The 13,035-nt window shown below is 43.0% G+C and overlaps 1 protein-coding gene across 1 annotated transcript in view; it reads left to right on the forward strand.

The window, feature by feature from the left end:
* Positions 1-13,035, forward strand: part of PKD1L1 (polycystin 1 like 1, transient receptor potential channel interacting) — a 1,739,639-nt gene that overhangs the window by 893,126 nt on the left and 833,478 nt on the right. Inside the window, exon 27 of the mRNA XM_086964902.1 lies at positions 9,642-9,704. Within this exon, the coding sequence (XP_086821028.1) occupies positions 9,642-9,704 (63 nt within the window). The remainder of the gene's footprint in view (positions 1-9,641; positions 9,705-13,035) is intronic.

Here is a 13,035-nt window from a genome sequence, read left to right on the forward strand (position 1 = left end):
TCAACTGCTACCAAGATGTACTTATACGCAGTATCAGAAGAAAAAGGACCGTAGTGATCTAAATAAACACACCTTAAGGGGTTTCTTAGATATGTACAAGTGTGTCTGGGGCTGACGTGCAGCAGTTGAAGGCCTAATCTGCTGGCAAATGTCACATTGAAGGACATAATCATGCATCTGTTTGTACAGCCCCCGCCACCAGAAACGTTGTTGTAACTGAGCTACAGTAGCCGAAGTGCCCGCATGCGCAGACACAACACCTTCATGAGCTGCGGTAATCAGTGTAGGCCTGCGGGCCGTGTTGGGAATTAATCTCTCACCAACGTCCGGTATTTTCACATAAGGAACTTCATCAGGACTTAAGTGGTATGAATACTTCAAAGGGAATCCTTTTGGATATTTACCTCCCTTCTCAGTTGCAGCAACAGCTGCTAAGATATCATCAATCTTACTTTTGGAACGTGTAACTGCTGCAACCAAATATGTCAATATCACTGATTTTGCTGCCTCATTGGCAAGCGAATTACCAATAGCGTGGACTCCTACGTGCTGATGACTGAGAGTATGAATCACAAACACGAGGGGCAATTGCTCTTTTAGCTCAGCCACTCGGACCCAGATCATTTTATGTTTTATTGTGCTACCCTTGGAATCACGAAAATCATTCTAAATCCAAAAGAACAGGTTTTCATTGTAAGACTGGACACAGTAGTAAGAATCACTCACAATAAGAGTTGTCACACTAGGATCAGCGTACTCCAATGCAAGCATCAGAGCACGAAGCTCTGCCAATTTTGTGGTGCAGTCCCCTAGAGTTTGCGTGTGCACGAATCTGGACTCCAACTCATCATTCACCATGGCACCTACCACAATAGCGCAAGCGGAAACGTATGCGTGTTTAGACCCATGCGCAACCTGCGCTGAACCATCAGTGTATATGATGCAATGGAAGTCCTCCAAAGGTCGCATAGCCAAAGGGGCAGGATGAACAAATTCATACAGCAAAAACTCCTGCGACTGTACGGAGGCATCAAAAATAAACTTGACATCCTAAGATGTCAATGAAGCTGCCCCTTGTATCCACCGTGGGTGTAAAGCTTTAGAATTTGGTACACTGGCTTTCGTCACTGCCTCGAACGCATGAAACAGGGTAACAACCAACTTGCGTTTTCCCTGCGACCGCGTACGTTCCTTAAGAATCGCCATTTGCACTGCTGTCAAAACTTTTTCCACAGAGGAAAACCGCATTTCAGCCGAAGTGTACAGGTGTGACTTGTAAGCAATAGGTACTGTGTCTCCTTCGTCCATCCAATGTTTTCTGGTTGGATGGCTATACATCGTTCTTTGTTAAAGCTCAGAGTTCCTCGGCGGGAAGGGACAGAGGGGGCCTGTTGTTTCTAGTTTCAGTTAACATAGCAGGCAGTGTTAAGGAAATTCCCAGCTCCTCATATTATTTTCAGTTGTTGGAAATCCACCAAGCAGATAAAAATAAGATAGTTCTAATAAACTGCTACAATTATATGCAGGGGGGTCCCCCAAATTTTGTTTTAGAAGGTTTATCTTCTTTTTTAACTAATTATATGTCAAAACAAACCACTTTTGTTCAACTCATACTTATGGGAGATTTTAATGTTCATTTGTGTGGGCTACATTGCCAGATTGAGGATGATACCGGCCCTGATCATACGACTCTGCCACATTTCGAGCACAGCCCAAAGGGTGCAGCAATGGAAGATTTGTTATCATCCAATGATTTATATGAACCAGGGTTTTCTGATTTAAATGATTGTGTGGTCACATATAATGCGAGGGGAAGTGAATCGATTATTGATTATATTTATATGTCCCCGGGTCTTCTCCGCTATGTACTGTTTTATAATGCCATAGTAAGTGGGTTCAGTGATCATAACCCGGTGTCGCTAGTTATGGACGGTTCCCTTGGTCTAAGCAAAGGGGCCTTGATGACCACCTCTGTGAAGGATGTAAAGAGCAAAGACCAGGGAAGGCGTCTAAAATGGTGTAAAGTTTGTCCTGAGGACTTTTTAAGTCTAATTGAACAAAAAATGGCAGTGGAACTTGTGACATGTAGGGATCTAGACATGGGGGGGAAAGAGGTAGTTACCGCTTTTGAGGCGATCTGTGCTAGAGTGGAAGAAGAGCTCACAGTTAGTCCAAAGAGGGGTCCTGCCCCAGCTTATGGTTGGTTTGATCATACATGCTCCAAAGCACACTCCGCTCTGTTGAAAGCGCTTAAACATTCCCCCGGAGACAAGTTACTGGTAGCACAACTGAGGAAGAAATACGCTGAGGCGGTAAAGACTCGGAAAAAGGTCATTAAAGAAGAAGCGTGGAATTCTTTAATGGATTCTACTACCCTCAAACAAAGTTCCAAATTCTGGTCTATAATTAATAATCCTCTATTTGCCCAATCAAGTAATATAGATCTTGAAGTAAATATTCCTGAAGCAGAGTGGCTTAAACATTTCTCTAAAATATATGGGAGTAATGAAATTGTTGAGACATTTTCTATGCCTTGTTATTCAACTTCACTATCCAAACTAAAATTCAGTATAACTGAAGTGGAGGTTGCGATAAAAGGTTCCGCTGAGAACAAAGCCCCCGGTCCAGATGGGGTCCCTTTGGATCTTTATAAATTAAACCCAGAGATGTGGGCAAAGATACTAGCCAATGTTTTTAACTGTGTACTTGTGGGGGGTTTGCCAAAAACCTGGTCATGCTCAATCATAGTCCCTATTTTTAAAAAAGGGCAAAGAAGTGACCCCAAATGCTACCGCCCTATATCCTTGTTGGATTCTTCTATGAAGGTCCTGGGTAAAGTTTTGCTTGTGAGAATTAATAAGTGGACTTTGGAAAATTATATTTTAACTGATGCCCAGTACGGGTTCCGTTCAGGAAGAGGTACAGAGGACCAATGTTTAAATCTACATTTGATAATCTCAAAATATACAACGGCAACAAAGGGGTCAATTTTTGTTGCGTTTATGGACCTGTCCACGGCCTTTGATTTAGTTAACAGAGCTCGGCTGTGGTCCATGTTGTTAAAATTGGGTCTTGATCCTCCTCTTGTCCACCTTCTGGCTGAACTTCACAAAGATTTATAGGCATCGATTAGAATGGACCAAGAAGGATATCGCACAGCTTGGTTTAAATCGAGCAGGGGTGTACGGCAAGGCTGCATCCTTGCCCCCATGCTGTTCACTTTATACATAAATTCACTAGAGAAAAATCTTTTAACTGCTACTTTGGATACACCGCGTGCAGGGGATACTCGCATCCCTGTTCTCCTGTACGCGGATGATGCTGCTTTAATAGCTCGGACACATTTAGGCCTACAGAGACTTTTAAATGCATTTAGTGAATTTATGCCCTCACTTGACTTAGTGGTAAATAATTCTAAATCCCATGTTATGGCATTCGGGGCTGTCAAAAACAACACCAAATCGTTTTATTGTAATGGTGAAGTGATCACTAATGTCAAAGTTTTTACTTACCTTGGTGTAATTCTTGATACTAAGGGTAGCTGGATCCCTCAAATTACAGCCAAAACCAAAGCGGTGAGGAGCTCGGCAAATGCAATTTTAAGTTTTTCAAGGAGACTTGGAGGGAAGCCGAGCGGTGCATTATTAAGCTTGTACAGGGCAAAAACTCTGGCAATAGCCAGGTACGGATCAGGTCTGTGGGGCTATGTGAATAGTGAAACCATTCAAAGGGAGGAGAATAAGTTCCTCCGGTCTATACTAGGGCTCCCCCAGTCGACAGCCACATTCTCAGTTCATCAGGAGCTTGGTTTAGGGTACATTACCGATATCCTTTTAATGGCACCTATCCTTCTATGGATTAGGATTTGGACCAATAACAATTTAGGTTTAAATCCTAAAATACTGATGGACTGTTTAAAACTGGACAAATTTAAAGATATTGTTTGGCTGTCATATATTTATAAGTGTTCTTTGGAACTTGGTCGTCCAGAGATATTTTCCTCCCCTCTGGGTTTGAAGAAAGCTGATCTAGATTGGGTCAAGCTTAACTTTTTTAAACTGAAGAGCTTGGAGAGAGAGGAATATCAACTTACAAAGCCCACGGTTAGAGCCCATTTTTTGACGATTACTTGCCTAGCTATTCAACCGTATCTTGCCCTAGTAAACATCCCTTTTCACAGGTGGCTTCTGGTTAAATTTCGGTTTAATCAGATTTATACGGTTCTTTGTGACAGCCATGGTTGGTACAAGCTCGAGGATGCACCTGTGTGTAATTGTGACAATTTTTCACTGCAAGATAATATGCACCTAATGCTGTTCTGCCATTTTTACAATACGCCTAGACAGAAGTATTTGGTGCCTTTATTGAAGGGCAAAGCTTTTCTTCTGGCAAAACCAGCTCTCCTGTATTTACAAATGCTAGAATCACCTTTGGTTATGTTTAGCGTGGCTAACTACCTTGTTGCTGCTGTCAGGATTAGGAGGAGGCGATTGCAAATGTAATATAGGGGTCTGTACTGGAGGATGAAATGTGTTCTTTGTATCTGTAAAATTTTAGCTAATATTATTATTTTGTTTTTAGCTGTTTTTAAACTGTGTATATATATTGCTATTGCTGTATGAACATTTTTGTATGAAATTGAATTGCCCTTTTTTAATTGATTGTAGCATGCTTTTATGATTTTTACCTAAATCGAATAAAGTGGTTTTTGACTTGACTTGACTCCTTCGTTGAAAGTAAGGTATGTAAAACCCACTGCCCCAGGGATGATTCTTATCACCAGGTTGGTGTGGTTGTCACGAGTCAGTAAGAATTTAGATTCTAAAAGATCAGCCTGCAAAGAATGCAGAATAGCTGAATGTTCTGGCAGCCAGCAAGATTTGGTAAAAGTAGGTTGTATCAAAGCATACAAAGGTTTGATGCTGGGCATATTCGGGAATATTTGTACGCCCGAAATTCAAAAATCACAGCCTGGACTCTAATTTTTTCAGAGTTATAGGAGCGCGCAGTTGTGCGCATTTCTCCAAGAAGTGAGGAGACAATCCTCGACCTTCGTTGTTGAGCTCATAGCCCAGGAACAACACTGTGTACTCTGCAGTGTGAGACTTTGCAAAGTTGAATTTGTAATCAAAGTCAGCAAAGTTACAAATTATGCGGTCAACGCGACACAGATGCGTCCTAAGCTCGTCAACTGTGAGATAAACGTCATCCACATACGAACACGCATCAGTGTCTATCCTCTCTAAGAGAGAGACAATACGGGCAGCAAACACGCCTGGACTATTTCATAGCCCATAGGTGAACGGTTATACTGGCGCTGTTTGCTGCCACAGGTAAAACTGGTCCACTGGGAACTCAGTCCGTCCAAATTGTGGGCAAAAAAAACGTTGGATATGTCAAGCGTGGTTTTAAACCGTTTACGCACAAGACCATCCACAAGAGCAGAGCCGTCAGTATTCTGTACTGCACAGGTACGGCAATGCGAGTTCAAATGCCGGTAATTCAATACCAAATGGTACGAGCCGTCAGGCTTGGTCACAGTAAAAAGAGGGTTATTCATCGGTGACACACCAGTTTCAATCACACCTTGATATTCCAATTGTTAAAGGATTTCCGCGACGGAAGCCTTTGCTTCATGTCGGATGGGATAATGAGGTTGTGGCTGTGGCATAGACCGCAAAGGAATCTGGTGGTGTAGGGAAAATTTATCCCAACCACACTGTGCACGGAACAGAGCCGGCGCAAGAGCCTTAGCCCACTCCTCTGTAAAATTCAGCGCATGCTCTTTCGAGACCGTGTGTGCGAAACTAGGGAGTATTACCTCCTCCCCTCTCGGAGCTGCAAGCACAAAAGGTGGGGGCCAGTCAGCCTCTGCTAACAAAATGTCATAGGTAGTCGTAAGATTTTCCCAAAATACCCCTTTGATGGTACGCTGTATGTCATCTTCAATTAAAAGGACTGTTATAAAGTCTATCAGGGGGAGGTACTCTAGTATCAGCTGTCTCCACAACAACATATCGGTCAGTCGCTGTCACCTTCAGTAGCGGACGCAGGGCCTCTCGCACTATGGTAATCTCCGCTGCGCTGTCCAGCAAGGTCAGAGCCCATGTCTGATTCCAACGCTACATTCTCACTATCTTTGGCATATCTCGCTGTTAAAGCAGCAACTTTCTTTTTCTGAAACTGGGGTCTTTTCGGTGTTGAATCGTCCTGCTTGCCTTTACTGTCTTTCGGGTGAGGCTGGTCGCGTCCCTGCTGGCCACCCGACCTCTGCCGCCGCCTCCACCACCGATTGATGAGGCCGATGAGTCCTGAAAAGAACGAGGAGAGCGTTGTTCAGAAACCTGAAAATGATCAGGTGATTTTATCATCACACGATCGAGCAAGTCATAAACACGTTATGTAGGCACAGGCACTGGAGATGCAGGACAAGACTCCTGTTTCTGCTGTTGTTGTTTACCCTGTTTTTGTTTTTTCTGCCAATTTAGCTTTTTAGCCTAGGGCTGTTCGTCTCTGACTTCGACCTTTGGGGTTGCTTTTTCTCTTTAGTGGAAAATGGCTTGGCTCCCAAACTACTGCGGCTCACGGTCTTATAAGCCGCCACAATAATTCTCCGTAACTGATGGGGTTTATCGGCATTGGGTACAGCCTGCAAAGCATCAGACACCTGAAAGCTCACAGCATCTCCCTTGACATTCACAAGAACGAGATCGGAAACTACGTCAAAACTGCCGCAGAGGCGCATACCTAATTCAACCGCAGCCTCAGGTCCGTGCTCACCTTGAACACGCTTAACGACCGTCAGAAGGACAGTCATTGACGGTGTGCCGAAGCACCTCGTATATACTGCCACAAAGATCTTACCCCATGACTCACAGTCACCAGCTTCTGGGATCAAGTCTTTAGGCATGCTAATAGTCAGAATCCTGTGTTTTTCTCCAGGACTCGTGTTAGGAAATACCTCTTCCAGCTGGTCAAACTTCTCGGCAAGCTAGAAAGGAAAATCATCCTTATTCTGGGGGCGCTTGCCCATCACAGCGTTGACCATCACAGGACTAAGTTTCATTCCGCCCTGTCCTTCTGTAAATGCTGCAACACCTGGGGCCCCACCCGGGAGATTGCGGGTAATGTATTGCACTAACGACCAAATTACGCTAATTGCAACTACATGTAGTCGTCTTATATCAGCAAGGGGACACGCCCAGTGTTGAGGATGAGGTGTAAATCCAGCCAAAACAGGCCAAGTCGTGCCTGGAATGGACAATGGACCTTGCCTCGGTCCTGTCAAAGAGTGGGGTAGGACGCCATTAAGCCAAACTCGGTGCTGCCAAGCGTTAATCAGAACTTCCTGTGTCCTATATGGAGCATAGTCCTGAGGCACAGCAGTGGGAGTGTAAGTGTCGAACACAGTAGTATTTGCGTTCACAGCCGGGAAGGTCACCCACGAATAAAGTATTTTGTACGCGTAAGCCACCTCAGCACTCCATACCATGATCCCAGCCATGCCATCAACTGGGACATTATAATTCTGCAAATGATTGCGCACCGCAATGCGACTATGTTGCGGAATGTCCACCGCGGCCATAGTGACACAGAAATGAAAAGATACAATAAAAACTACGTAGCACAACTAGGCAGTAATTCAAGGATGCCGTTTTGAAAGAATCAAGCTTGAAAAGACTTATGTAAGTATAGGTAGGTTTGTCCGACACCACTGTCTTCCGGAAACAATAGTGAAGGGTGTTAAGGACCGATACAAGTACTACTCAAGTGTCATGTAATAAGACCACCAACGATCGGGCACCATGTAGCAGGGATTCTGCTCCTACACAGAACTGTGCCTAGAGACTTAGAGCTGCAGTGAATTAGGGTGTGCCAAAACTCACCTTAGTATCCAAAATCCCCCACAAGACTAGCAAACAGTGTCTCATTGGTTCTTACAGACCCCCAATGTTTAGACAATCCAGAACATGGACTTAGAACACCTCAGGTAATGTGGAACACATGAACACTCTTTCGTTATACTAACATATCAATCCAGAACCAGGAGTAAATGAGGACACGTGCAAGTTTGAAATGTTTATTTCTAATGCAGTGTTCTCAAGCGCAGTACCTTAGCTATTACAAGCAAACATATTATAAGGAACAAGGTTAGCAGCATAGTTACTATTCCATAAAATACAAAGGGAGAAAGCATGTTAAAATGCTAAAGGAAAAAGGTCTAAATAGAACCTCAGTTTACCCTCCCTTGCTAGTATATTATATTATATTATATCTACAGAAGGTCTCTTTGTGTTTAGAAGGGCAGGCCCATACCTTTGGGTTCAGCAGAAATGGATCACATCATCTCCTGCACCGACTCTCTGCATGCGAATATTCATGAAGTGTGTTACTCATGCTCTGTGCAGTGCATTATTAATCGCGCCTAAAACCCAAAGTTGGCCACAGCTGCATATGTATTATGTCTAGCCAGTGTGCTGATCAAACTGAACAACAAGCGCTGTGTTGAAATAACCTTGAAGGCCTCCACGCTCACTGTACAGACATAGTTTACCAAGCAAGGCTGATATTATAAGCTAACATATTATTCTCGTGTGAAGCAAAATATTCAACTAGGCGAAAAGCTTTAATGACAAAATGTGTCGTGTGCAGAGGCTGCTGAAAAGGAAAATGGCATTTAAACTTCTAATAATCTCATGCTAACATAACACAGTGCAAAGGCAAAATCAAACCACATGACAAGTCATCCTCATATTCACCGGTTATTATCTGTTCTCCATAGTGAGACGCTCCTAAACCAAGTACAGTTTCAAAGGTTTGCTCTTTGACTTTGCTGCAGAAACTTATGTTTTGACTGCTGTATATGAGATCTGGCAAATCTGATTAACCCACTTCCTCTATATAGGGTGTAAGGAAGGGGAACATACCTCATGCAGCATCAGGATTACATTGTTAATGTCTGTTCAAATATTCCTGAACTAGTGAAATCTTCTATTCAAACAAATATTTACTATTCATGAAAAGATTTTTCAATACAGAAAAGTCTGTAATATCTCAAAGAACGTAAAGAAGAGATGCATAGTTTGTAAAAAAAAACTATTTTAATGTTTTGTTCATATTCCACTTCTTGTGTTTGATGGTCCTGTGGACACGCATCTCTGCTGCTAAGTGGAAGCTTGGCTGAGACCCTACCTAGCTGCAGTGTGGCTTCGCCTTACAGTGACCTTAGCTCAGCTGCTCTGGCCTCAGTTCCAGGCTGAGCGCCTCCAGCGTGCACTGCACTCTCCTGCAGCATAAGGCCTGCTGCATGGTTCAAGTCGCCGCCTCCTGCTCGAGGGATCAAGTTCCTGCCTTGACTTTGTACCCTTTGCCTTGCTGCCTTCCATGTCCCCTCTGTACCCATCCCACCTTGGCCATTAATGCTTTTGCTTAATCCTTGGTAGAGGGCATGCAGGGCATGCACCTTTAGGACTGAACTATTAGGGTCCTGCAGCTAATACATGAAATGTGACCAGTTGATATGTCTACTTTCTGATGTTTGTAAACTCTCCACTTGTGTGCTGCATAGCTAAATGCTAATAAAGTCTCAAAGGCAAGACCTATTGACTATGCCAATGCTTGTTGTATTTTACCTTCAATAGGTCACAGACCTTTTTATGAAGGTGCTTCAAGGACTTCTGAAACCATGGAGCACCATTCATCAGGTATGATTCTTTGATTCCTTGAGAAAATGCTTTCATTAAATTTATATTTGAATGCCTAAAAATTAATATGTAATTAATAAAAGAAACGGGAGTCAAGGATACCGCTTCTGAAAATAGTTGTGTATATTATTGTTTCTGTAAGTATCATTAAGAAAAGAAGTTACAGGAGACCATGTAAGTTCTCTTTTATTAACATTATAACAAACTCCATACCACTATGCTTGAAAAGAAATGTCACAGCAATTTTCCAATTATTTGTAAATTTCTGAAAAGCAACCAACAATAAAAGATCTGTTATGGGAACATTAAAGGAGTAACAACGCCAATTATATGAAGGCTACCTGAAAATATATTCATGAGTAAAAAAGTAACATTTGTTTTAAAATTATTATATATTTGATTTCAAACCTTTTGCTAAATATTGAAGATGTACAGGCATATAAAGAAAATATGGTTCAAATTGGTAACTGTCATGACTGAGCAGCAAGTTTTATGTGATTTAGAATTCATTTATTAGGTGATACCGGTGACTCATCTACCTATTATATGCAAAAATTGTTCGGGTTGCATTTGCAGCGTGAGCGGGTTTATGAAATTTAAACCAAATCTTGTTCTATGTAATAATAGGCCAAAATATTTAAGTTTTATTTCCAGAGTAATTCAGTTTTTGACTTCGGTCTATCAGTGAAAGTCTGAAATGATTTGTAAATATAAGATGAAGTTAATATGCATAGATGATCGTTTTGGATGTTTCCTCAAATAGTAGTGAATAGTAGTGTGCAGATTAACCTACACATTAGATATACTAAATATGGTGTACTTCTCATATGAATGCAGAACCCGCTGCCGCTCCCCTCCTGCTTTCCGTCTCCTGCCCCCTCGCCACCCACCACCTGCCTCCCGCCTCAGCGCCCTCTTAAGTCCATCAGGAATTGCGCCATTGATCAAGGACGAAGGAGCAGGATCAGGACCAGGGATCAACCATGCGGACAAGGAATGCAGGTTCAACCCAGCCCCAGGCCAATTACCACCCTCACAAATCTGCGAGATGCCAAAAGTCCAAGATGTTAAATCCCCCTGGCAAAGCCAGTGTAAGAAACGGGTTGACCTCACATGATGGGCAGCAACTGGGAGTGGAGCAATCAAACTCTCCTTTGACATTAAGGAAAAACACAAATATACACAATTACCCCAAAATCTGCGTAAGAACGCCGCAACTGACAACAACAACAGCAATAGTAATGGAATTAACATGAGCAACAGCCCTAAAGGCAACAACGACATCAGAAACTATTTCCGACAATTGCCTATATTAGGCAACTCCAGTAATCGTGGAAAAAACAGCTGAAACCTGTTGCAATTAGCACCAAAATCAACAAAATCATTGCTAATACACTAGTATGTGCTGAAAAATATAATACTTTGAATCAAACTGATCGCTCCGCTTTCACCAGAAATTATCATAGTTATGGGCAACAGCGCACAAGCACAAGCAAAAGAAAATGCAATTGATCTCAGCTGGCCTCACCCCAACAACTCAAGAATCCGCATATCGGGGTCCACAGATTTAGATAGTGGCCTCATGGAAGAGGAGAGTGAGACAGGCAAGGAACTTCCTTCTTCAGCTCGATACATCACGGTCACTATGGATAATTGTCCATCTCTGAAACCCCAGCTGGACCCCCTGGCTTCTCCTTTTAAGCCCACCGAGCTTGGGAAGAGGACTTCCTATTAAAAGAGAGGTCTGACCGAGATCCAGACCTAAGCCGATCCGGCGTAAATGATCCATGGCGGCCCGCCTCGCCCAAAACGAGAATGGAAATTGGTTCGGAGCCACAAAAAATAGAAACCCATCTTGCACTGATTAATGAAGCTTTGATCTCGATGGCAAATGCAGCCATAATGCACGCAGATAAATTAGATACTCAAGTAAATATACTACAATTAGTCGCCATCCTGATTCCTGGAGTGGATTCGAAACTGGAACATTTAAACTCTCTGGTACGCACAGCCCAGGCAAACACAGATTTACAGGCAATACACAACGCCTGCGGTGCTCCCCAGTACTGCGGACCTTGGAAAAACTCCCAGAAATGATGAGCACCCTAGATACAGACCTCAAGAGTGGGGCCACCAGGTGGACGAGTAATATATCACGTCCCCCCCTATTACCCATCTCAGAGTCCAAATACGGAGACTAGCCATAAAGAAAATAATACAACAAAAGTTACGAATGTCCTACAAGGGCCTATGGGAGATCAATCGACCAAAATAGGAACAAGAGATTTGCAGTCCAGGCTGGACCCACAGCAATGGCCACAGGATAACCAAGACAGTTCAGAAAAAATGCAGGAAACCTTCAGGAATTATAGTAACAACCTCAAAGGCCCATTGAGTGTCACCAGCCTGGCTTTGACACCAAACTTGCAGTTCAAACCACAAACATGCCTCACTACTGATACTGGCCCTGGAAAATTAGATGACCTAGCACCCCTACCTTTATCTGGGAAAAACAAGAAAAAACCGAGAAAGTTAAACAAAACAAAAAAAGACAAAAGAAATCCTGAAGGGACCATTAAGCATTGGCTTGTACCAGAAAAACATGAAAACAAAAGATTATAGCATGGAAAATATATATGGCTGTGGCCTCATACAAAAAACAATCACTGCTGATCAAAACAGAGGCACACAAATTTGCGGTACATTCATCTCTGAAACATCTACTCAGAGATCTCTAGGCAATTTAAGCGGGCCCTCAATTAAAACTCCACTCATAACACCTCCCGTGACCAGTTGACTGACATTTAGGGCCCACAGATCGAAGAGCAACTCCAAGAAACACTGGAGCCCGACGCCCTTGACATATTGTTTGAGGTCGAGGGCAACACGTTTTAACCCCTTCGATGCTGATGACGAGCTCAGCTCGTCATCACCCACGGGTGTTGAATGCTGATGACGAGCTGAGCTCGTCATGGTGCCACTAAAATGGCAATTTCCAGCACAGGGGGGGGAGAACGCCTAGCAGCCAAGTGGTTAATGTGCATTTTGTCCTTGGGACAAGCAGGCCCAACCGCTTGCAACACAAACCCTTTGGCTGCCAGTTTGCAGTACCACATAAAGGATCAGGGAAGAGCACTGCCTGCAGTTAAGTTAATATTTGTGTGCATATGTTAATTCGGTTCAAACTTGTATTTATGGTTCATTAATTGAAAGCCTTTATTAGTAAGGTGAGCGTTGTAAGTAAATTTAAGTTCTGACTGCACTACTGACAGTGATTCCAGTATAAAAATGTGTACACACGATTTCGAAGTTTGGCAATATGAGGCTATGC

Source organism: Lissotriton vulgaris, chromosome 4_1 (assembly GCF_964263255.1).
Source record: "Lissotriton vulgaris chromosome 4_1, aLisVul1.2, whole genome shotgun sequence".
In the NCBI taxonomy this organism is placed as follows: domain Eukaryota; kingdom Metazoa; phylum Chordata; class Amphibia; order Caudata; family Salamandridae; genus Lissotriton; species Lissotriton vulgaris.